Below are 26,369 nucleotides of genomic sequence, written 5' to 3'. Positions count from 1 at the left end.
GGATTCCACATGCCGTGGAGCAGCTGGGCCCGTGAGCCACAGCTACTGGGCCTGTGCTCTGGAGCCCGCGAGCCACAACTACTGAAGCCCACGTGCCACCACTGCTGAAGCCCATGTGCCTAGAGCCGGTGCTCCACAACAGGAGAGACCACTGCAATGAGAAGCCTGCGCACCGCAACAAGGAGTGGCCCCCGCTCGCCACAACTAGAGAAAGCCCGCACGCAGCAGCCAAGACCCAATGCAGCAAAAAATAAATAAATTAATTAAAAAAAAAAAAAAGAATCTGCCTGCCAATGCAGGGGACACAGGTTCGATCCCTGGTCCAGGAAGATCCCACATGCTGCGGAGCAACTAAGCTCCTGCACTACATCTACTGAGCCCGCGAGCCACAGCTACTGAAGCCCGCGCACCTAGAGCCCGTGCTTCCCAACAAGAGAAGACACCGCAATGAGAAGCCCGCGCACCACAACCAAGAGCAGCCCCCGCTCGCCGCAACTAGAGAAAGCCCGCATGCAGCAACGAAGACCCAAAGCCGCCAGAAACAACTAAACAAATAAATAAATAAATTTATTTATTTTTTAAAAAACTCACTTCAGTTTACTATCATGAAATATCAGTTTGAAGTCGAGACAAGTTCTAGATAAGCCCTTCATTGAGAAACCAGGAAAAAAGGGGAGGGGCGTGAGAAAGCAGCCAGAGTGGAACTCTGATTACAGAGTCATTAATTAAGACCATGACAGTCCATGGAATTGCCTTTGATTGGAAAAATAGATGACTGCAGAATTAAAGGCTTTGGGGGAAAATCTTTTCATGCTTAAGGAGAGCCAAAACTTCTTTCAAGGATTTTAAAATTAAGGCACTATTAAAGCTAAGGCGTTGGTTGTGACCAGAAGACCCTGTCAATTTAATCAAAATCTTACGGGGAGGAGGGGGACAAAGTAAGTGACCCGTTTTGTTTCAAAGCCCTGTACAACTGTCTGATTCCACACACAGGCTTTTTTTAGGCTGGCCTGGACACCCTCACAGAGCCACCCAGAGGGACCCCACCATGGGATCTTGGGGGGAAGCAGCCCCCAAGTCCAGCGTCCACCTCTTGGTGCTATCCAGAGGCTGCTACCTACCTGGTGTGAGGGTGGAGCTCAGGGTGCAGCACCAGCCTGGTCCTGCCCGAATCTCTCCCTGGTGTCCCCACTGCCATCTCCTGGCCCTCCAGCAAGCATCCAGGCCCAACAGAACCCCAGCTCAGACACTTACTGCAGGGTGCTTTGGGCAACTCTCTCAACCTCCCTGAACTTCAGTTTCCTTCTCTCTCTGTGAGGTGGAAAGAATATTCTCACGCAGGGTCACTAGGAAAATCCATACCTATATACATTCATACCGACAATGTTTGAAAAGAACCAGGCCTATGGAAGCTCCATGTGTATTGGTTCTCTTCCTCACTTCCTCTCTCCAACCCTTCCCTAAGTGACCTTCAGAAAAGATGGTTCTAGAATGCAGATCATATCATTGCCCTCCAGGACTTTGCAGAGGGTGCCAAGGATTTAGATTTGACTTCACTTTGAGCCTGATGCTCAGACCAAAAGGCCGTCTTGGCCTCACCCCATGCCCTGCCTGCTTCCCTCAAACACCTGCCATGGCTCCCGACTGCCTACAGAATAAAGTCTGAACTCTCTGAACTGGCATTTTTCGAAGCCCTTCATGAACTGGCCTCAAACTACCCTTCTGGAATCATCTCTCACTGCTTCCTTCTTTACCAGCACGTATCCCAGAGCAAGCCATATACACAGGGTTGGGAAATTGCATGAGCTAAGATGCAACAGTGCATGGCTCAGTGCCCAGGACCCAGAGGACTTGGGGAGACAGATAAGTGAACCCACAGATACAAGCAGTGTGACACCTGCACGGAGTGTGTAGGGAGTCCCAGGAGAGGGACTGGCTGCTAGACCAGCCTGTGGCAGTTAAAGGTGTCTCAGAAGAGCCCTGTGTGAGCTAAGACCTAGGGACGCGTAGGAGTTTGCCCGAGAGAAAGTGGGGACAGTGCACAGAAGGGGAAAGGAGGAGCAGGGGCAGAGAAGATGTGGGCGAGGGCAAGAGATGAGGCCAGTACAGCTGCACCGGCCCAGACACATCATTAGGGGCTTAGTGGGCCAAAGCTGTCTCATTGCAGAGGATGGAGCCCCCTGGAGGAGTTTCAAGAAACAAGGGACAAGAAATAATCAGGTTTGCATTTTAGGAACATTTCTCTGGCTGCAGGATGTAGAGCAAACAGGCACAGGGAAGGTGAGAGGCTGGGAAACCAGTTCAGAAGCTCTTGCAGAAACCTGGCTAGAAGTGGAGATGGTGACGAGGGAGCAGATTAGCAGAAAGCAAACTTTCTACCCAGTTAGAGCTGCACTGCCCAACACAGTAGCCACCAGCCGCTTGTGGCTGTTGAGCTCTGGAGATACACCTGGTCCAAAGTGAGATGGCCTACACATCTGGCACACACAACAGATTTTGAAGAGTTAGTTCAAAAAAATTTTTTTAATGTTTTATTTATTTATTTATTTTTGGCTGCGTCAGGTCTTCGTTGTGGCACGCGGGATCTTCGTTGCGGCACGCGGGATCTTTTTGTTGTGGCGCGTGGGCTTCTCTCTAGTTGTGGCGTGCGGGTTTTCTCTCTCTAGTTGTGGCGCATGGGATCCAGAGCGCGTGGGCTCCAGAGCGCATAGGCTCTGTAGTTTGCAGCACGCAGACTCTCTAGTTGAGGCATGCGGTCTCAGTAGTTGTGGCGCGCGGGCTTAGTTGCCCCACAGCCTGTGGGATCTTAGTTCCCCGACCAGGGATCGAACCCACCTCCGCTGCATTGGAAGGCGGATTCTTTACCACTGGACCACCAGGGAAGTCCCTAGTTCAAAATTTTAAAAAGAATGTAAAATAGGGGCTTCCCTGGTGGCGCAGTGGTTAAGAATCCGCCTGCCAATGCAGGGGACACAGGTTCGAGCCCTGGTTCGGGAAGATCCCACATGCCGCGGAGCAACTAAGCCTGTGCGCCACAACTACTGAGCCCACGTGCTACAACTACCGAAGCCCGCACACCTAGAGCCCGTGCTCTGCAACAAGAGAAGCCACCGCAATGAGAAGCCCACACACCGCAACGTAGATTAGCCCCCGCTCACCACAACTAGAGAAAAACCATGTGCAGCAACGAAGACCCAATGCAGCCAAAAATAAATTAATTTTAAATAAGAATGTAAAATACCTCACTAATAACTTCTATATTGATTCTATGTTGAGATTATATTTTTGAGATACTGGACTAAATAAAAGTGTTAAAATTAACTCTTCGTATTTCTCTCAGATGTTTTTTTTTCTTTTTTCTCTTTTCTCTCTCTTAAATGTTTTTAATGTGGCTATTAAAAACTCAAAATCACGTCTAAATCTTACATTCTATTTCTATTGGGTGGTGCTGGATTAGCGGGACCATGGAGGGGGAGGGGGTGCCTACAATGACTCTGGGTATCTGCTCAGGAGACTGAGTGATGATTAGGGTGATAGCGGGTACCACACGCAGCCCCCGCTTCCTGGATGCAGGTATGGTCCTAAGCGCCTTAATCCACATGCTCTTTTCATTCCTCCCAACAACCTAATGAGGCAGATGCCAATGTTATCTCCATTTTGCAGATGGGAAAACTAAGACACAGAGAGGTCACAGGCAGAGCAGGGATGTGGACCCAGGCAGTCTGACTCCAGGATCCAGGCTCTTAGTCACAACCGATACTGCACTTCTAGAAGTCCCATGAACTGAGGTTGGGAACGGGGGAGCAGGCTGGGAGGGTGAGAGAAGAAAGGAATTCATTTGGGGATGCGTTGAATGTGGATATGCCTCTAGGCTATCCAAGAAGGATATTTCACTGGAAGGACAGGCCTGGAACTCAGGGGGTAAATCCATGCTGGGGACGGAAACTACAGATCACTGTGCAGATCATGATGAGAGAAACAGCTAGGATAACTCTCCACACAGCCTGTCCTGAGCCCCTTCCTTCCTCCCTCACCCCCTAATGGCCCACCTCCGACATATACAGGATCATCGATTTGCTGATTCATCTGACAAATATTTATTGAGCGCCTATGACATGCCAGGCCCTTAAGTGGGACCTCCAGTCATTATGTTTCATAAGATGATGCAATAACACAGCAGCATCCACGAAGAATCCCTGTCTCAAAAAGACACGGAACCTCAATCTCATGAAGCCTCTGCGTTTAACCATGAATTTATTGGAAATACGGGAGACACAGGAACACGTTAAACGATACCAGAGGGAAGCGATCAGCCAAGTCCAAAGGCAGGATGTCCACCAGGCCAGCTGACCTGGTTTCTCCCAAACACAAAGGGCATGAAGGAAGAAAAATAAGGTGATTAAATCAGATCAAAATTTAGATTAAAGAGACTTAACCAAATGCTATGGTATCCTGGATTGGATCCTGGGACAGAAAAAAAAGATATTAGTGGGGAAAAAAACTGATGAAACCTGAATTAACTCTGAAATTTACTTAATAGTAATGTATTCATGTTAATTTCTTACTTTTGACAAATGCACCATGATTGCCTAAGATATTAACATTAAGGAAAACTGTGTGAAAGGTATACAGGAACTCTTGTACCAGCTTTGTAACTTCTTTATAAATCTAAAATTATTCCAAAATAAAAAGGTTTTCTTTTTAAAGAGAGAGGGGCTTTAGAAGTATAAGAGCCAAAGACAATGGAAGGCCCTTGTTTGGATCCTGGTTTGAACAAATCCATTGTAAAAACGTCTTTACAACAATCGGGGAAATTTGAATATGGACTGGATATTAGATGATATTTCTCAGGAATCGTTGTTCATTTTATTAAGTGTGATAATGACATGGTGGTTATGTTTTTTAAAAAGCCCCTGTTAAACACATGTATGTACCGGTGAAATGACATGATGTCTGGGATTTACTCTAAAATACTCCGGGAAAAAAAAGTGGTATGGTAGATAAAATGGGGTCGAAAATGGTTGATAATTGTGAAAGCAAATGATGTGTATATATTTAAGTTGTCCATATTGACAAGTTAAGAGAGGAAGGAAGCGGGGCGGGGGGGGGGGGGGGGGGAGGGGAATGTTAATGGGTTTAGAGGCGTCCCTCTGAGATGGAACAGTCTGGTCATCAGCTTGCACTGTTTCCCTGATCAAGACTCACTGCCATTCCCAATGCAGGGGGCCCGGGTTCGATCTCTGGTCAGGGAATTAGATCCCACATGCATGCCGCAACTAAGGAGCAGGTGAGCCACAACTAAGGAGCCTGCCTGCCGCAACTAAGACCCGACACAACCAAAGAAACAAATAAATATATATTTTTTTAAGTTTGCTCTTAAAAAAAAAAAAAAGAAGACTCATTGCCAAGCCACCAAGTGACCCACATCCCACCCTAATGATGGTACCAGCAAGGTAGCAGGACAGGGTAGCAGCAGGGAGTTGGGTCCTGGCTTCACACAGCCTTCATTCAAACCCCGGATGGCCTCAAACAGTCCCTGTACCTTGGTTCTACCTTCCATAAGACAGAAATGAAGGTAATAATAGTACCTACCTATGAGGTTGCTGAGAATTTTAAAGGAGTGGATAGGTGCAAAGTGCTTCAAGTTGGGTGTGGCACCCGGTAAGGAATCAGCTCATGTTAGCTGATTTCATTACCATTACTACACTGTAACCCGGTGACCATCGTGTTCCCGTCCCCTGCTCCCCAGCCTCTCCTGGACTTTGTAACGTATCCCATATGAATGCTAAGAATTGCCTCAAGTTGTTTGGCTACAACTGTGCCTTTTAGTTTTCACATGCTCCTAATCAGAAACAATTTGATTAATGCCCTTCACCATTTTGAGAGTCTTCAGATGGGTCAAAGAGATCTCTTTTCAAGTAAGAATTTCCCAAACTCTCTGGCCTTTCCTTATAACTAGCTGATGACAGAAGCGATGTGACGGTGATCCTTGATGATTCATTTGCCTGGGGGAGAGGGGACCTCATGTCCTGTGTCACCAGGCTCTCCCGCCGTCTGTGTAGGAGGGAGCACGCCTTTGATTTATGATCTGCTCTGCTGTCCTGCAGCCCAGAGTCCTGTGCAGCCTTTGCAAGACAGCTGTGCCGTGAGCTGAAAGACGTTGAAAGGAATCCTTTGCTGACCCATCCTCATCCGAGCACACTTGCTCTTTGCAAGGCAGGTATGTAACTAGTCAGTTTACATGTGACAGCATCACACAACACAATCAAGCCTCTTTCTGGCTCCTCTTGTGGTTCTAATTTGTAGTAATCTTAAGTGCCTTTCTTAGCAATTTTTCATGCCTATGGAGAAAGACCATTCCACGAAACAGCGTTACCCTGGAGTTGGGCCAGGTTTGCACAGTTCTAGAAATCTGATGGTGATGGAGCCCTTCTCAGGTACCAGGAACTGAGCTGAGTGCCTGGGGTGGGTTAGCACATTTGTCCTCAGAACAGTCCTACAAAGCAGGTGCTATTATTATGGCCATTTTACAGGCAAGGATACCGAGGCACAAAGCAGTTAAGTAACTGGTCCAAGGTCACCCATCTGGGAAGTCATGGAGGCAAGCTTTGAACTCAGACCGTCCAGCTGCAGAGCCTAAACTCTTTACGGCACTGCTTTGCACAGCAACTCACCCAACAGGGACAGCCAGGGACTATAAAGTTCCTGTCTGATATGTTGAGATGTTTTTCCGATGGCTACTGAACTGATTGGATCAAACCATTTTGTTGTTGATGACGGTAATGATGCTGTTTGGTTGGTTGGTTGGTTTGGTTGTTTTCCCTGACTGAATTAATTCTGGCTCTGATGTGTCAAGCACCTTCATGTACATTATCTCATTTTATCTTCCCAATGATCCCATGACATGCCGATTACTATTCCTATCTTACAGAGGCTCAAACAAAGACTTATGCTTACCCAAAGTCATATTACTAGTGTTTAGACAGAGTGCAAAAGCTGAGTTGCCAGTGGCTATGGGAGAGGGCCTTCGGCTCAGAGACGAGAGAACATGATCCTGACCTCCAAACTTCCACCAAGAGACTCAGAGAGAAAAGCTGGAGGCGAAACAGAGCAGGACTCTCCCAAGGCACCCAAGGGAGGAGAGCCACAGGAAACCTGCCTTCTCCTCATGTTTCCTGACTTGCAGTCACCATGACATGAGGAAAACAATCTTCCCTTCCAAAACTTGCTATGAAGATTGATTAGATACCAGAGGCAAAGTGCTTTGAAGGGCAGTGATGGAGGAAACACCCTGTGTTTGTGTTTGGCTTGATTCCCAAGGGACTTCAGACAGCGCTCAAGGCCATTGAATGGATCTGCTCTGGTGGCTGGGCTGCTTTGTGTGAGAAAGGAATTGTTTCCCAAAACATGTCTCCTGGAAGGGCTGCCAAAATCACCAGGCCCTGCTCCACACCCAGGCAAGTCTTCCTTCAGCCTGGCCATCACGCGAGGAAAAGGAAACTCACACAGTCAGTTCCGCCACGGGCTGGTCCATGAAATGTTGACGCGTACTTAGACATCAAAGTGTGCCTTTGGAGAAAACAATTACCAAATGTTTTAGAACATGACTCCAACATGTACATTTTATTGGGAGGGAAGAAGAAGATGAGATCAGTGGAAGAGACACAGTATCAAACCACAGAATCAGGATGGAAGGAGCATCTCAGGACACTTAGTCCAACCACATCCATGGTCTATTCCTCCTCTCCTAGCCAAGGAGTCAACAGCTTGTATCTGAACACCTTACCCACTGGGCAGGTAATGATAAGTAAGAGAAGAAACACATCATAGAAGTTAGCCGATGTTTTCAACATAAATATTCCTATCCCAAGCCATAGGCATCGTTAGTTTGGGAACTTTGAAAGCTGACTTTACAATATACTCTGTGGATGACACTGAATGAAAACAGGGGCTGTTATACATTGCTGGCGGAAATGGCACAATCTAGGTAGAGGTCAAATTAGCTCTATTTATTCAAATCAAAAAGTGCACCTATCCCTGGTAATCCAGTGGTTAAGACTCCATGCTTCCACTGCGAGGGGTCACAGGCTCAATCCCGGTCAGGGAAGTAAGATCCCACATGCCATGGAGTATGGCAAAAAAAAAAAAAAAAGTGCATATACCCTTTGACCCACTTCTGGGAATTTATCCTACATATACACCAGCGCATGTCAGAAATGAGATACACATAGTGTATGTTATTCATTGCAGCGCAGTTTGCAATGGTATCATGCTGGAAACCACCAAGTGTACATCAAAACAGATCTGGTTAATTAAAGTATGGTACATCCACATGGCAGAATACTGTGCAGCCGTAGAAAAGAAGACAAAAGCTCTCACTACACTGATATGGAAAGATCTCCAGGCTATACTGCTAAGTGAAGAATAGAAAAGCGTGGAGGAGGATATATAGAGCATGATGCCTTTTGCACAATAAAGGGAGAAATAAGGCCGTATACTAATATTTGCTTATATGGGGAAACAATGCAAGGTGCATGAGAAGTCAAGAAAAGTGGTTCTATGTTTGGGAAAGGGGTTGCAGAGTGGGGGGGGATGGGAACAGGTAGGAGAGAGACTTCCTCCGGATTTTTCTTTTTCTAATTTTTATTTTTAACCATGTGTATTTGTTACCTATTTAAACACACAAATAAACATAAATAAAACAAAATTTAGCCTTAAGTTTTTTGGAAGAAAGTTGGCGAGCAGATGGTAGAGAGTCCCATTGAAGCCAAGGTCTCCTGAGCTTTCTCTTCTCCATCCCCCTCCTAATCCAGCCTTCCAGCTCAGGGATCCACCCCTGCTATGGAACGCTCCATTCCCTCCCCACAGGGAGAGGAGACCTTGCTTTTCTCTCCCTTCCTGGGTCTTGCATCTCCAGGGCCTCAGACTTTGTCCACAGGCTACTGAAGCACTTCCAAGGCCAAGGGGAGGGCTGCACCCTGGTTCCCAGGCTGAGGAAGGCTATTGTGGGCAGGGGGGTTCCTACTTCAGTTTCTCTATCAACCAGCATTGCAGCTAACTTCCTTCCTAATTACTTAAGAAGCAGGCATGTCTCTCCAAGTCAAATAGCAATTGTTTCAGGAGACAACGTGATCTAGTCTCACAGGAGGAAAAAATGTTCCTCCTGTCTCTTGGGGAATGATGACCTGGCATTATCTCGCTAGGGCACCTTGGATGCTTCTCCAGCCTGGCCTGGAGGGCAGGTGCTGCCACGAGGAAACAGCTGTTCCCGGCTCCTCTTCCCCGTGTAGGGTGCCACGCAGTACCGCCCAACAAGGGTCTTCCTGACCCCAGCTCTCCCACCTCTAAAAGAGGGACTGAAAGAGTTTTTCTGCACTCCATCACACAATAATTACATCTCCAAATACAACCTATTAACAAAAGGTTTACCTGATTACTGATATAAAATAAAAAATAGTGATTCAACTGTATTGAGAGGCTGGGGAGACAACAGGTGGAGGTGGTAACAAGAAAGTTAATACTGGGACTTCCCTGGCGGTCCAGTGGTTAAGACTCCGCGCTTCCACTGCAGGGGGCACGCGTTCAATCCTCAGTCAGGCAACTAAGATCCCGTGAGCCACATGGTGTGGCCAAATTAAAAAATATATATCAAAAAAAAAGAAAGCTAATACTTCACATATTATCATAACAGAAAAGTCAATCAATACACTATGTCTAAAAATGATATGTTGAGAAAAAAAGCAGTGTAAGCATAAAAATTTTGTATTATAAAGATAACTACCAAAAGAAGTGGGTGGAAGTGGTTGTCTGGGTGACAGGTAGGGGGACAGTGTGGGGAATGCGGTGAGAGGTGAATTCTCACTCTTTTTCATTACAGACTTTAAAAAACACATACGGATATTCCTTTCATACGTTGTTTTAGCTTAAAAATTAAATGTAAGTAAAAGAGAAAAAAAGGTTTAAATATACAGTATTAAAGCAACGAGGAAATCCTTCAACCCATCCATACCGAGTGGCAAAAACAGTCTATAAAAACAAGGACCTTTATTGAAAGTCAAAAGGTACATTTTATAATATGGTAACTACTATTAAGTGATGAGCTTTTGAAGGAACCATGTGCTTCTGATGCTTCAACATCCAGGGCATCGCTGACTCTGGAGAGACCACCCCTCCCCGGACTAGCTAATTCCTAGAGACTGTAAACCACAGGCCTGCCTCTGAGCATGCTTTTCATATGCAAACCAACCAATCCGGAGCCCACATCCCAACCACCTCCTTTCTCTCAAACTCTGGACCACTGTCCCCCCGCCCTAATCACCTGAGGGCCAGGTGTCAGGCAACCAGGGACAGCCCCTACATCCCAGAGCCCCTGAAATGATTCCAACCAGCCAACCCGAATCCTGCTGACCCTGCCTTAGCCTCTCCTTCCTACAGAAACCACAATACAGGCTCCTGCCCACAATTTTCTCTTGCTCCTTCTGTCTTTTCACTGACCCTGGTGCTTCCCCACGTGGTCCCCCATGGGGCGATGTGCACCCTCCTCTTAGGAATTGTGAGAACAAACTCTCTTCCCAATTGCAACCAGCTCCTGATCTGTTGGCCTCGCCAGACCTGAATAACAAAGACGACATTTCAAAACAGCTTTATATGAGGGTGGCATTCTTTCAGAAAAGAAGGCTCTAGAATCATCTTGGTTAAATTTCAGATTAAGGGCTGGCCCCAGAGGGACAACGCATCAGATCTGAAACTGCATTAGGAAAGTAAATCTTTCCATGAATACATAAATGGTGCACACTCCGTAACACAAACCTTCTAAGCAATCCACAGGTGTATCACAGTGTTTCCCGGGCATCGTCAGCTACAGTTTCACATGCCTACAGGATCTAATTTGCTCCTAAACAAAATCTCAGTGTGGGAGGTGAGTTAATGAAGACTTCTTTAGGTAATGCATGGGGCTGGAATTTGCAGCTACCCATTGACTGGACAGTAGCCTTCACTTCAGGCAAACAGAATCTGGAGCAAACTAAGTCGAGAAAGCAGGAAATTAGCGAAGATCAGCAAGAGTGAAGAAACTCTCTATGAAGAAATTTCAACAGGAATATATCATGTGTTAGTCAAGGCATTAGCTTATTTGCAATAAGTTAAACATATAAATGCTCCCTCCTCCAAAAGGAGGGGGGAGGGGTACAGCAAAGATAGATTAGTGCTCAAAAGGTACAATCAGTATAGTGGGAAAACTCTTGTGATCAAGGGCATGAAAAGAGTGCATCAAAAACATCGCAAGTGTTATAAAGATCTGAGAGTGCTACAAGTGATGGTAATCGCCAGATATCAACCACCTAATGTACCGGGAACTGGGCTAGATTGCTTGTACGTCTTATCTCATTCGATCCTCCTAAAAATCCTATAGGATTGGTCTAGGAACGCCATTTCACTGGGTGAGACACTAAGGTTCGGTGTTATCTATTGCTACATGACAAATTACCCCAAAACTTAGCACCTTAAAGCAACCATAAACATTTATTATCTCAGTTTCTGTGGGTCAAGAGTTTGGGAGTAGCTTAGCTGGGTGGTTCGGGCTCAGAATCTCTCACAAGGTTGTAGGTAAGATGTTGGCAGAGTTGCAAGTCATCCGAAGGCTTGATTGGACCAGGAGGATCCAGCCAGGATGGCTCACTCACGTGGTCAGCAGGTTGCTGCCAGCTGGTAGGCAGCAGGCTTCAGTTTCTCACCCCATGGGGCTCTCCACACGGTAGCTTGTGTCCTTAAGACATGGCAGCTGGCCTGCCCCAGAACGATTGATCAAAGAGTGTGGAAGACAGAAGTTACACTGTCTTTTTATGACCCAGCCTCAGAAGTCACATATCCCTCACTACCCTGTTGGTTACACAGGTCAGCCCTATTCAGTGCAAGAGGGACTACACAAGAGCATGAAAACCAAGAAGAGAGAGTCATGGGGCCATCTTGAATGCTGGCTCCCACTGAGCCCAAGAGTATAAGTAATCTTCTACGGATCACTCAGCTACTTTCAAATCCCGGCTTACTCCGAAATCAGCGCTCTTGCCACCACACAACTGCCTCCCCAAAGCCTGCATGCAGGACACTGCCAAATGAAGACAAAAGGTCCTAGTTATGCCACATCCCTGTTTCATTGTTTTCGCCAAAAGTTTTATCTTCAACCCCCTGGGAATTTTTTTTTTTAATATACATTGAAAGCATAGCTCAGGCTTTCTAATGGGAATTGACGAAAAATAATTTTATCTTATTGAACTTTCCCTAAACAAACTTGCTGAACCTTATCCTTGGCTAGAGCTTTTTAAAAGACAATAATAAAAATAAGGGCTGCCCGCATTAATAGAAGACAAAATACTTCCAGGTTACAATCCATTTTGTGATCATTCCTATCTTTGAGAGTTCATCCGAATATGTTCAAATCTCTATGTTGTAGGAGGAGGTGATTGAAGGGCATTTTTATTCCCTTGAATAACAGGAAATCCATCATTTACTCTTTAGTAATAAAAACTGCATGTGTAAGAATTGGGACCATGCAAGTCAACTCAAATTAAAGATTTTATGACAGGGCAGTTATATTAAATCTTTTCAACAATTTATAGAAAGGATTTGAAATATGTCAAATGTATTTCTTTGAGTTTTTTCAAGTGAGAGGTTTTATTGCATCAAATCACAGAATCAGGAGAAAAATTACTCTTAGGTCATCCAGGTCTGGTCCATGCCAATGTCATATTGCTCCCTTCAGGATCAAAGGCTGGGTATTAAGCCATCTGAAGTCAACCTCTTCTAATTAAAATGAAAGTCATAAAGCAAAGTATTTCAGTAATCTACTATAATAATAATCCCAAATTTATATAGTAACTATATCCAAGAAATGTAAAGCAATTCACAATTTTTATTTCTCTCACCTGGAAACAAAAACTAAAGCCCCCAAGGCAAGTATAAGAGAACTTTCATTAACTTACATATTTATAGAATAAATGAATGTGCATGTGTATGTGTGTCTGCATGCATGTGTGGGGAGAGAGGGAGATGGAACTGAAATTTATTGAGCACCTACTGTGCACCAGGCTTTGAACTGGGTCCAGTGGACCCAAACATGAATAAGACTCTTCAAAGAAGTCACAGGTTGTTAAAGGATGTAGCATTTCCCAGTGAGGCTCAGGAAACACAGGGGCTGAGGAAGCCCTGACTCTGGACCCGACACAGCTGGTGCAGACTGAGAGGCAAAGCCATTTCTGTGCACAGAGGAGACACAGCATCTTTTCACACAGAAAGGAGAACCACTGCAAAGCCTCATGGTTCCTGCCTCCTCCCTGACATCAATTTAGGGTATGGACTCATCACGTGCCTTTTAGTAATAGCTCCAGTTGTGAATTAAAATGAGATTATATTTGGAAAAGCACAAGGTGAAAAGCACGATACAGGTTGGTCTCCCATCTAGACTCGAGCTCCATATCTTGAGCAAGATGGTAAGATAGGAAATGTATAGGAGTCTACGTATTTTTCAAAACTCAAAGAACACTTAAAATAGGTATAATCGGGCTTCCCTGGTGGCGCAGTGGTTGAGAGTCCGCCTGCTGATGCAGGGGACACAGGTTCGTGCCCCGGTCCGGGAGTATCCCACGTGCCGCGGAGCGGCTGGTCCCCTGAGCCATGGCCGCTGAGCCTGCGCGTCCGGAGCCTGTGCTCCGCAATGGGAGAGGCCACGAGAGTGAGAGGCCCGCGTACCGCAAAAAAAAAATAGGTATACTCTATTATATGTAAATTATGACTAAATAATGTTAATTTTTTTTAAAAAAGGACAGACTCAACCAGAAAAGCATATGCTCTTCCCGCTTCTTCTTTCCTTAATTGCAGGCATGATGCCTGGAGGCACAGCAGCCATTGTGACTATGAGGTAACAAGCATGAGGACAAAGACTAAACCTTAGGACAGCAGAGAAAAAAAGGTGTAAAGAACCTGGTGCATGAGGCCATTTTTGTGCTGCTGTACCATCTCTAGACTGTCAGCCTTCACACTAGAATACAGTTTTGTTATTTCAGTCAAATTAATTCACACCCAAAATACAAAGGCCCTCCATCCAGATTATTTCCACTCCATCTTCATTTTTCATCAACTGAGAATGCATCCCTCCTCTTCTTCCAGCGCCCCAATCTAAGGATTCAAGCACATAATCTTCAAAGGTGCATTGTGAAAACAGGGGGCTGCCCAAATGCCAGGGGATACAAGTTCTCTGAAGACTCATGTCTCACTTGACCCGAGATGAGCAAACAGCACGCTCTTCAAAGAAATTTTCCCTCTCTCCCTCTTCAACTTCATGACTCTGATAACTTCCAGGTGATGTGCTTAAGTTCTACAGAAAGGGACTAGACGCTGGGAGACACTCAACACCTATTGTCAGCCTTTAAACCTCAGCCAAAATTGGATAGAGTCACCCTTTCAGCATCCTGTTACAGGTCTCTATGCATTTAGAGCCTTGCAGAATGGGGATTTATAAGATGTATGGAGAAAAATATTGAACGATGCACCCCAGGTTGTAATCATAGCCTCTCCATTGGGAGTTTACTCACTGTCTGTCTCTTCACTAGAATGAAAACTTCAAGCGGTAAAGAGGGAAAGGGAGAGGTCAAGGGTGAGGTAAGGGAGCCAAACAAAAAAAGAAGAAAGAGATTGCCCCGAAAGAAAGCAAACGCATGATCATATTTAGCCACTTTTACAAAGCTATATGTATGTGTGGTCACGTGTTTAAAGATAGTAAGTGAAAAGTATTTTTAAAAAAATGATCAATGACCTCCACCACATCTGATGGTTGATCCTTCACCTTCCGTGACTTCTCTGGATCTCTTGGAAGCATCTGACAAAATGGATCACTCCCTGTCTTGCAATGCCATCCTGACTTGGCTTGCACGATGCCATACTCTCCTAGTTTCCTTCCTGCCTCTCTGGACGATCCTTTCCAGCTTTCTTTGCTAGATTCTCCTCTAAATAGAAGAGTGTCCCAGGGCACTATCTGTCTACACTTATCTTCTCTGCCAACACTTACCCCCTACGAGTTCTCATCTAGTCCATGGCTTTCATGGCATTCCACATGCTGAGTGATATCTTGTCCAGATTTATAGCTCTAGTCCTTACCTCACCCATCAGGCACGGAATCTTATATCCCATTTCTCCCTCAACAACTAGCAGGCATCTCAAAACTAACATAACCAAAATAGAACTCTTAATCTCCCACCACAAACCCTGCCCCAGTCTTCCCAAGTCTGGAAATGGCAAACATTATTCATGTCAATGAATAGTGACATTCATAAGTCAATGTCCTGGGACTCATCCTTAACTCCTCTTTCCCTGACATCGAATCCATCAGCAACTCCTGCTACCTCTACCTTCAAAATGTGTCCCAGACCCAACCTCCACTGCGGCCCTAGCCAAACCACCATCATCCCTCTCTTAAGCTACCTGAATACCCTCCTAATTGCCATGTATGCATCCACGCTTGTCCCCTTTGCTCCACACGGCAGCCAGTGATCGCTTTTAAACATAAATCAGATCACGTCAATCCACTGCTCAGAATCTTCCATGATGACTTTTTCGGCTGGCCAGTTTCCTAGCCAATATCAACTCCCCATCCCCACTCCCACTCCCACTCTGGGCCCCACTTCTTGGGAAAAGAAATGTACAGAGCTACAATCTATATTTCCCAGATTCCTTTGCAGTTATGGAGGCTACGTGACACAGTTCTAACCAATGAGACAGAAGGAGAAATCACTGGATAGGGATTCTAAGGAAGCCATTGTTTTTCTGAGAAAAGGGAGTCTGTAGTACTGTATATCTTTTGACCTTTTCTCTTCTCCTTTGTTCCTGCCTAGAAAGCAAATACACAAAGGCGGAGCAAAAGACGTCAGGAAAGTAAGGAGATGGCAGCTGCATCAGCCCTTGTACGCCCATCCTTGGATTCCTTGTTAGGTGAGAAAATAATGAATCCCTTATTTGGTTAAGTTGCTGTGGTGGAGTTTCTATGACATAGCCAAATACAGTCCTGGCACAGGCTTCCAATCACCCTTAGAATGAATCCCCAACGTCTTATACAACCTCTCCAAGAGCATCTCCTCCCACTCTCCTCCTTACTCTTCCTGCACCGGTGTCACAGGCCCTCCGGGCTATTTTTGGAACATACCACGTTTATTTCCACCTCAGTGTCTTTGCCCTTGCTGTTCTGCTGCATTGCTCATACCCTACATCTTTCAATGCTTTATCTGCACCCTCTCTTTACTCAGTTTTCTGCTTTAATGTCACCTCTGCACCACGGTGTTGCCTTGACCACTCCATCCAAAACTGGCTCCTTCACACTCTTTAACTCTTTAGTGATTTATTTTTATTCATAGCGTTTACCAATATCTAAAATTGTCTCTACCTGAGAGTACTTTTTTTATTAACTTGTTTCCTTAATATCCATCTACTCCACTGGAATGACAGCTTCAAGAGGTACAGGCACATCCCCAGTACCTAGAAGAACACACAGCAGGCATTCATTCAAAAGATATTGATTCGGGTTTCCCTGGTGGCGCAGTGGTTGAGAGTCTGTCTGCCGATGCAGGGGACGCGGGTTTGTGCCCCGGTCCGGGAAGATCCCACATGCTGCGGAGGGGCCCGTGAACCACGGCCGCTGAGCCTGCGCATCCGGAGCCTGTGCTCTGCAACGGGAGAGGCCACAACAGTGATAGGCCCGCGTACCGCCAAAAAGAAAAAAAAAAAGATATTGATTCAATCAATCAGTTAAGGACATCTTGAACTTAAGGCAGACTCTTCCTTACAGTTCACCTTGTTGTTGTTGTTGTTGTTGTTGTTGTTTTTCTTGACTGTGTTGGGTCTTCGTTGCTGTGCGCTGGCTTTCTCTAGTTGCGGCGAGCGGGGGCTACTCTTCGTTGCGCTGCACGGGCTTCTCACTGCAGTGGCTTCTCTTGTTGCGGAGCACGGGCTTTAGGCGAGCCGGCTTCAGTAGTTGTGGCTCGCGGGCCCTAGAGAGCAGGCTCAGTAGTTGTGGCGCACGGGCTTAGTTGCTCCGCGGCATGTGGGATCTTCCCGGACCAGGGAACGAACCTGTGTCCCCTGCACTGGCAGGCCGATTCTTAACCACTGAGCCACCAGGGAAGTCCCAGTTCACCTTGTACTGCAAAAAAAGCAGTTTGGTATTAGATTTATTTTGGTTTTGTTGTTGTTCTTGTTGTAGCTGTTATACTAGCACTTCTGGGGGACTAGCGTATTTTGTATTGGCACCCTTAGCATACAATGGCCTCATGGCCTCACCCAAATTTCTGAACCGGCTCCGCCTCCGTAATTTAAAACTGACTTAGTGACTGAATTTAGCAGCAATGCGTTCAGACACCTGCACTGCCCGTGAACAAGGCCGGGACATTATCATCCTTTTGGTTTCTCCCAGATTATCCAAATGACGGTGAGTGGTGAACCATAGAGACTCATTTTCTCCCTGACCTTTTCTAGACTGGGCCAGGGATATGATAAATCCGTTCTCAGTGTGGACAGTATCATGCCAGAGTGACACAGGCGTCAGATGCCTGGTTCCCACCCCACCTCACCAGCTACTTGGCCCGTTTCAGCTCTCGGGGTTACGGGGAGGAATAAAGGAGATTTGGGACCCCGCGAGCTCTGCGGGCTTCCCCGCTCACAAGTGAATCTGGATCCGGGTTTTTTACTTCCCTCTTACCCTCTTGCTTTGCCTTGCCGCCCACCCCCAACGCGAAACCCACGCCGCCCAGCAGGCGGCCGGCAGACCACCCCAGATCCCCTCGGGTGCCCGGCCCCCCGGCCCCGGCAGAAACCCGCCCACTCCCGTCGGCCCCCGCGGCCGCTCCCGTCTCCATGGGAACGAAGGCAGCCAACCGGCGCGGCGGCTTCCGCTCCGCCCTGACGGAGGCGAGGGCTCTGGCAGCGCCTGGGGTTCCGGCGGGTCTGCGGGGTGCGGGCCGCGATGCTGAAGGCCAAGATCCTCTTCGTGGGGCCCTGCGAGGTGAGGCCTGGGCCGGCGGGGCGGCAAGCGGGACCCGGACGGGCGTGGGGCCCAGGAGCCGGGAGCCCAGTCCCACCGCGGCCATCCTGGTGTGCGCCGCTGGCTTCACCGTGAACTCGGTGTTCCCAGACCTCGACCCGGTTGTACTAAGGCCCGAAGGCCCAAGGTAGTGAGTGGCGTTATGGAGTCAGAGCCTAGATCTCACGACTCTCCTTTGCGCCTGTGGCTCTCCCTAATGAGGTTTGTCCGTGGAACAAGAAAACCAGGAGGAAAGACTGAACCATCACCTGGTCTTGGAACATTTAGCTTTTCCATGTGGGTGGTGATGGCGGGGCATTAAATCTACCTGTGTACTTCACACCGCACACAAGAATAAAATTCGGATAGACTAAAAAGCTAAATGTGTAAAAGAAAACTGTGGACGTAGTAAATGGATAGCTCTCCAACGTAAACACCCATCAGAATTGCCTGGTGGTCAGTCGCACAACTCGCTGGTCCTATCCCAGAGTTTTGATTCAGTAGGTCTGGGAGGGACCTGAGAATTTGCATTTTGTTGATGCTGGTCGTCCAGGGACCACTTGCTGGGAACCACTGTAGTAGATGAATATATGGAAAGCTATGTTTTTAATCTTGTGACAGGGAAGGTCTTAAACACAACACAAAAATGAAGAAGCCTTAAAAGAAATGACAGCAACGTTAAAGCCAGGGGAAAGTATTAGCAAAATGCATGACAAAGAAAGGATTCATAGGTAGAACATACAGGAAAGTTTAAGAATCAATAAAGAAAAGAGAAGCAACTCAAGATAATGTGGCAAAGTCTGTGCACAAGAAATACAACTGACCAATAAGTATGAAAAGATGCTCAGTCGCACAGTCGCGGAACACAAACAAACAGATGGCACTTATGTGCTCACCAGTGTGGATGAGAAAAGTTTAGAATATTGATAACATGCAGTGTTAGAATGCTTTCAGGGAACGGAGTATTCTGGGATTGCAATTTTAAATGTGCACAGCTTTTAGCGTGGCAGTTACATTTCTCAAAAGCTACTGTAGCTAAAGACTCCTCCACGCTCCCCATGAGTCCTATACAATGTGGAACAGTTGGAAACACCCTCGGTGCCCATCAGTGAGCAAATGTCTGGATAAACTAAGGTACATTCTTCCTTTGTGCAGCAGTGAAACAAAATAAGGCAAATCCATGTAAACTGACACAGAGAACTCTCCAAGACTTAAACAGTTAAACAGGCAAGTAACAACAATATGCTCGGAATTATGAAAAGCAAAACAAACACAGGTATCTTTTTTAAATGGAAATTCTCAAACATATACAAGGGGAGAGAGCACAGTGAACCCTAGTATCCATTACCTGGCTTCAACAACAGAATTATTTCTGCACATACACATCTCCCTCTCCCTTACTATTCTTCTAATTTACCAGCCTTTCTAGTCCTTAAATGTGCCGCGTCCATTCCTGCCTGGTGCCTTTGAACTAGCTATTCCCTCTGCTGGGAAGCAGGTGAAGTCACCCAGCAGCAGAGCCAGCACTGAAATCTGTGCTCCCGGCAACCCAGAGCAGGCTGTGCCCACCCAACCAGAGAGAGCCCTCTGCCCTGGTGATCTCAGGGCGGCCGTGGCCTCTACTGCATCCCACCTGGGTCCAGGCTGGCTGTTGGAGGGCCTGCGTATGGTTTACTTTTCTGCTCTTCAGCAACGATCTTTCACTGTCTTCATTTTCACAGAGTGGAAAAACTGTTTTGGCCAACTTCCTGACAGAATCTTCTGACATCACCGAATACAACCCAACCCAAGGAGTGAGGTGAGCCCTGACCAGTCCGCGTCCCACGCAGTCCCTGACCATCACCCGCCCCTGACTTTGGCATCCCCAAAGTATAATGTTTCCTAAGGAGAGGTGCTGCTCTTGTTTTTATGTTTAGGATCCTGGAATTTGAGAACCCACACGTTACCAGCAACGACAAAAGCACGGGGTGTGAATTTGAGCTCTGGGACTGTGGTGGCGATCCAAAGTACGTTTCCTTTAGAGCATTTGCTCCATCAAATGATTCAAAAGTCAGCTGCCTGCCAGGCACCTTGGACTTGGGCCTAGCGAGCACCCTTCCTAGCATGTGTTAGGGGCTCCATCAATTACTGGTGACATGCATTGCTCTCGAAACTTTAGTGACTGGGTTATGATATAGTGAGAGGTCATCCATCCATGATTAATACTTAGACATCATTTTCAAAGTCCACAGTTAGAAACCAGAACCATTGCTAATACGTGGAATCGATAAAAAATGGTACGAGTGAACTTATTTATAAAACAGAAATAGAGGGCTTCCCTGGTGGCACAGTGATTGAGAGTCCGCCTGCCGATGCAGGGGACACGGGTTCGTGCCCCGGTCCGGGAATATACCACGTGCCGTGGAGCGGCTAGGCCCATGAGCCATGGCCGCTGAGCCTGCGCATCCGGAGCCTGTGCTCCACCACGGGAGAGGCCACAACAGTGAGAGGCCCGCATACCACACACACACAAAAAAACCAGAAATAGAGTCACAGATGTAAAAAACAAACATGTGGTTACCAGGGAGGAAAGTGGCGGGGGGCTGATAAATTGGGAGAGTGGGATTGACATATACACACTACTGTGTATAAAACAGATAACTAATAAGGACCTACTATATTAGCACAGGGGACTCAATACTCTATAATGGCCTATATGGGAAAAGAATCTAAAAAAGAGTGGATATGTGTATATGTATAACTGGATCACTTTGCTGTATAGCAGAAACTAACACAACAGTGTAAATCAACTCTACTCCAATAAAAATTAAAAACAAAACAAATGCAGAAGCCAGAGCCACCTACCCTTCACGCTGCGTCCTTTTCTGCCACGCAGGTTCGAGTCTTGCTGGCCAGCCCTGATGAAGGACTCTCATGGGGTGGTGGTCGTCTTCAATGCTGACATCCCAGGCCACCTGAAGGAAATTGAGATGTGGTATTCCTGCTTCGTCCAGCAGCAGTTTTTACAGGACACTCAATGTCTGTTAATTGCACACCACAAACCAGGCTCTGGAAGTGACAAAGGAAACCTGGCTTTGGGTAGGAAGCCTGGACTTCTCCTTTCTGCTGTAGTCTGAAATGCTCTGGGCATTTGTATATTGCCCTGTGTCTTGGAAACCAGCAGCCCTGTGCAGTTAAAGAGCATCTGCTGTGTCCTAGACATTTGTTTTTCTTACCACGTAAATCAGAACTGCTGGGTTGGAAGATCTGCTGTACCATCCAGGCCAGGATGCAGACACTTTAAAAGTAGGCAGACACTAAGAGGGGAAAAAAACCTGGTTTTAGCCACTCATCGGTACTATTAGGGACACTCTTTCCTGACTTGCCTTTAAGCTCCAATTTGCATGTGACACACACCATTACAGAGGTGTCAAAGTGACCATAAAAAACTCAAAATTCAGAAATGCCTTCCTCTGGTGTAAGAACAAAGAGGGCCTGGAAGTGGCTTGGAGAGCTGTGATCCTGTTGCCAGGCGGCAGTGTGATGAAACCTTTCTCTGTTAAATTGTGTCAAGCAAGGCACAACTTTATTTTTGGACTTGGGAAAGTTAAAGAAATTGGCTCCTGTACCACTCAGGTCCTGGGACTTCCCTGGTGGTCCAGTGGTTAAGACTCCTCACTCCCAATGCAGGGGGCCCGCGTTCGATCCCTGGTCAGGGAACTAGACCCTGCGTGCCACAGTTAAGACCCGGCTCAGCCAAATAAATAAATAAATATTTTTTTAAAATAAAAAATAAAAGACTCAGGTCCTTTGGAGCTAGGAATAGCCCCTCACTAAAAGTTCCTGCCTAATTACATTATTTTCTTTTTTAAGCGCCACCCTTGAACAAGCTGAAGCTGGTGCACTCAAATCTTGAGGATGACCCAGAAGACATCAGAATGGAGTTCGTAAAGTATTTAAGAAGCATAATCAACTCAGTGTCTGAGAGCAGAGACCGGGAGGAGATGTCAATTATCACCTAACCGGCCTTCACCTAGACGCTTCCGCATCCCAAATGAAGTCAATTTCAGTGCAGATCTGAAATCCATCCACCTACTAAGGTTCTCATCTCCCTTTGGCTGTAGAAGACATTTTCCTTATTTAGCCAAAGGTAACAGTCAGCCAGGGAGTTGACTCATACCATCTATTCTCTGTCCTCAGTTCAGCTGAGAAACTCCTGTTATTGAATTCTGATACCTTTGCCCCAGATCTCTCCAGAGAGCTGGAAAACTGAGGTGGTTTTTTTTTCCCCTTCACATTATGCCATACTGTAAAAGTTGTGGAATCGTAACTGTCACAGCCCAGTGATACCAACAGTAGTTCAATCCACGTACATTGGTTTAAATGTGATTTTCATTCCTTAATCTGTACAATCTGCCTAGGATATTCTTGAAAAATATTAGCATTTAACCTCTGCAAGATTTTATTTTTATTTAGATGTCCTTGATATCTGGACACCGTATCACACTGGAAGGTGGAATACATATACATCTTCTAAAAACGTTTTTTATTATCTCAGGGGAATTTAATTCTTTGTTTTTTTTGAATTTAATTCTTAAATATTATTTCATGTAATACAGGGAAAAACAATGTGATGTTGTCATAACAACCATTTGTAAAAATAGTCAAAAGATTTAATGCTCAGGATAAGCAGATATGGTGAATTTATAGCTTATTGTGCAAGTGAGCTTGTTTTAGTGACCTTACGAACTAGTGTTCTTCCATGATTTGTACTTTTTGAATTTTTTAGTACAGCCAACCTGAAAATATATTAAGTAGATCAAAAGTTAGATGTAGGGACTTCCCTGGTGCCACAGTGGTTAAGAATCCACCTGCCAACTCAAGGGACATGGGTTCCATCCCTGGTCTGGAAGATCCCACATGCCACAGAGCAGCTAAGCCCATGAGCCACAACTACTGAGCCTGTGCTCGAGAGCCCGTGAGCCACAACTACTGAGCCTGCGTGCCCCAACTACTGAAGCCAGTGTGCCTAGAGCCTGTGCTCCACAACAAGAGAAGCCACCACAATGAGACTCCCGTGTACCGCAGTGAAGACTAGCCCCTGCTCGCTGCAACTAGAGAAAGCCCGCACGCAGCAACGAAGTCCCAACGCAGCCAAAAAAAATAAAATAAAATTAGATGTAGGTCTTTTCAACTGAGAGTGGAAGAAAAGTAGAGACACAAGAGATGAAATATATGCTTGTCTGCGTTTCACTCTTACAATGAAGAGGGCTGTGTGTGGGCAGTCTGCTTGAGAGAGTGGTGTTGGCAGATAACGACAGTTCCCTGGTAAATTTATTTATTTATTTTTAAATTTTATTTTTATTTATTTATTTTTGGCTGCATTGGGTCTTTGTTGCTGTGTGCGGGCTTTCTCTAGTTGCGGCGAGCAGAGGCTACTCTTCATTGTGGTGCATGGGCTTCTCACTGTGGTGGCTTCTTTTGTTGTGGAGCACGGGTTCTAGGTGCACTGGCTTCAGTAGTTGCGGCACACAGCCTCAGTAGTTGCGGCACACAGCCTCAGTAGTTGTGGCTGACGGGCTCTAGAGTGCAGGCTCAGTAGTTGTGGCACACAGGCTTAGTTGCTCCGCAGCATGTGGGATATTCCCGGACCAGGGATCGAACCTGTGTCCCCTGCATTTGCAGGAGGATTCTTAACCACTGTGCTACCAGGGAAGCCCCCTGGTAAATTTAGACTGAGCTACAGTCAACTCTTAGTAAACTGCCTGGATTATCTGTGAGCACATTTTAGGCCCAGGTTAATTTCCTTCTGCCTGACCTGCTCTCAGTTGGAACTTTTGCAAGGAACACAAGATTACGTTAATGCAAACTGTAGTAAATCTTCTTTACATAATAGCTGCAATAATAATAATTGATCTTGAGACTACAGCTCCAAAACAGAGATTATTTTTATCTGATTTTTAATGATTATCCAAGAGCTCAATAGAAAAATTACCCCAGCAGCTTTCATTTATGTCCATAGCCAGAGTACAACCCTTGTGAGCCCTTGAATCGAGAAAAATGTTTTAAAATTTAAGAGGCCAGGACTTCCCTGGTGGCGCAGTGGTTAAGAATCTGCCTGCCAGGCCAAGGTGTCAGGGTTTGAGCTGCCACTGAAGGATGTTCACTGCAGGTTGATGTGGTTGGATCTCCGTGGTAGAAAAGCCCCTCTGACCTCAATGTGAGGGCTGGATCGGAAGGAGGACGAGTGTAGAGGTGGCTGCTGTCATTCCTTGGTTTGTGGCTCCATCACTCCAGTCTTCAAGGCCAGCATCTTCAAATCTCTCTCTGCTCCATCTTCACATTATCTTCGCCTCTATCTGACTCAACTCTCCCTCTACCTCATTCTTGTAAGGATACTTATAATTGCATTGAGGGCCCAGGATAATCTCCCCATCTAAAGATCCTTAATTTAGTCACATCTGCAAAGACGCTTTTTCCAAGCAAAGTATCATTTACAGGATGTGCACGTCACAGGGAGTGGGGTCTGATGTCTTTGCGGGCCATTATTCAGCCTACCACAGATGCTGTTCACTGAGGCATTAATGGAAGAGGACGAGCAGGTTTTGGGGGAGTGACAAAGGACTAGTTCAAGGTGACTCAGCTAGGGAGTTAGGGACTGGGACAGAACTGGATCCCATGCCCCCACTCTTTCCACTGTCTTGTGTAACTGGGCAGATGAGTTTACAAGTGGACCTGGCTAAGAGTCGCACCCTTTGAGACTGAACCTAGTAAAGCAATAACAACCACAGCAGGGCAAATAACCATTTTTGGAGCTAAACCATCCAGAAAATGGTTTGCAAGTATGTTGCAGATAGATCTAGCATCATATTTCTTTTTTTTTTTTTTTTTGCGGTATGCGGGCCTCTCACCGCTGTGGCCTCTCCCGCTGCGGAGCACAGGCTCTGGACGCGCAGGCCCAGTCGCTCCGCGGCATGTGGGATCTTCCTGGACCGGGGCATGAACCCGTGTCCCCTGCATCGGCAGGCAGACTCTCAACCACTGTGCCACCAGGGAAGCCCCATCATATTTCTTGAAACCAATCAAATGACCAAGTAGTATTCTGAAGCTCTGTTGTAAAGAAAATTACAACTTATATTGTAACCTGAATGTCCATATCTCAAAATTGTTCAGGAAAGCTCCTGGAGATCATTATACATTTGCTGGAACGCCAGAAGACCCTTATGTCCAAAGTGTAGGCTAAGTTGCTATAACAACAGATGGAGCTTTGCTGGTAACTGAGAACATATAAGAGTTAATAAAAGAGCAGTGCTCCTGATACCCATTGAAAAGGTAACTGCATTGGTACCACTTAAGAAAATCATTCTGAACTGTGGCCCTTCTAGATCTTGACTTCAGCCTTCCCCACCTGATTCCTGAGAACTACATGAATATCCTGGCCGTGGCGGATGCTTTTTCAACAGACGTACTCTTTCCTCAGGCAAGAAATGAAGGATTCTACATTTTAAAAACCAAAACCAAAGAAATAAATGAGGAAGATGGAAACTCTGCTTTTGAATGTTAAGAAGAAATTACGTATTTTTGACTGTGACTTCTAAACTGCTTTATCAGTTAAACAATTCTCTATGTTTATGATCTGGGCCATTCTTCCTACCGAAGTTAAAAGCTAATGGAAATGTGTCTGCCAAGTATTCCCACTTCAAAAGGAAAGTTTCTTGGTGCTTTGATGTGAGCAATACCTCATCTGTCTTCTTACACCGTACAGTTCACTCCTATCTAGGCTTTCTGATAGCCTTTAAAAGTATGCCTCCTTTCTCTAAAGCCTCAGGCAGATTCACTCCACACTTACAGCTCTTTGGACCAAGTGTAATTATAGATCTTAGACTTTCAAAGTGTTGTGTAAAAACAAAAACATCTATTAAGACTGTTTATAATCGTACCGGAGTTTTGTGATAAGTATTTCATACAAGAACCATCGTGTTTTTGTTTTAATCTTTTGTGTGACTTTACAAGACCTGGAAAACACCTAGGTGTGAATTAACCAGATCATGTAATGAAATATTTTGTTCAGAGAAATAAAATCCTAATTTTATCAAAGTATCAGGAACTTGGTTTCTACTGATAGAAACCTATTTCAAGTACTTTTCAAGAATATTTTGCAAATCCAGCTACACTTGGAATGTACCACCCTTTCGGGGGGGCAACTGTTAAAAGCAAGAAGTTGTGCTCTGCATTTTTAAAAAGTGGTGGCAATGGTCTTCCCTGGTGGCGCAGTGGTTGAGAGTCCGCCTGCCGATGCAGGGCACACGGGTTCGTGCCCCGGTCCGGGAAA

The 26,369-nt window shown here is 45.9% G+C and overlaps 1 protein-coding gene across 2 annotated transcripts; it reads left to right on the top strand.

The window, feature by feature from the left end:
• The first annotated feature begins 17,897 nt into the window (after positions 1 to 17,897).
• On the top strand, positions 17,898 to 26,137 carry IFT22 (intraflagellar transport 22). 2 transcript variants are annotated; one of them, XR_003437003.1, is made up of 6 exons: positions 17,898 to 18,040; positions 19,780 to 19,856; positions 19,975 to 20,064; positions 20,934 to 21,136; positions 21,911 to 22,187; positions 25,423 to 26,137. XR_003437003.1 is itself a non-coding variant. In XM_027126054.1 (5 exons), the coding sequence occupies exons 1-5, from the start codon at positions 18,002 to 18,004 to the stop codon at positions 22,057 to 22,059; spliced, it is 558 nt and encodes a 185-aa protein (XP_026981855.1). In that variant the 5' UTR covers positions 17,898 to 18,001; the 3' UTR covers positions 22,060 to 22,495. The 2 variants fall into 2 exon arrangements, 1 of the variants encoding a protein (XP_026981855.1); XM_027126054.1 differs by lacking the exon at positions 25,423 to 26,137 and having other exon boundaries at positions 21,911 to 22,495.
• The last annotated feature ends 232 nt before the right edge of the window (positions 26,138 to 26,369 follow it).

This window comes from Aethalodelphis obliquidens, unplaced genomic scaffold, assembly GCF_003676395.1.
Source record: "Aethalodelphis obliquidens isolate GAN/ISIS:26980383/991018 unplaced genomic scaffold, ASM367639v1 scaffold30, whole genome shotgun sequence".
In the NCBI taxonomy this organism is placed as follows: Eukaryota; Metazoa; Chordata; class Mammalia; order Artiodactyla; family Delphinidae; genus Aethalodelphis; species Aethalodelphis obliquidens.
Note: the sequence above shows the minus strand (reverse complement) of the source record. Positions and strands in the feature narration are given on the sequence as shown.

Excerpts from the sequence above, each read along its gene's own strand:
- IFT22 (XM_027126054.1), top strand. The coding sequence starts at position 18,002 with ATGCTGAAGGCCAAGATCCTCTTCGTGGGGCCCTGCGAG. Across the intron at positions 18,041-19,779 it reads TCTTCGTGGGGCCCTGCGAG|AGTGGAAAAACTGTTTTGGC; the intron begins GTGAGGCCTGGG and ends TCATTTTCACAG. Across the intron at positions 20,065-20,933 it reads GACTGTGGTGGCGATCCAAA|GTTCGAGTCTTGCTGGCCAG; the intron begins GTACGTTTCCTT and ends TCTGCCACGCAG.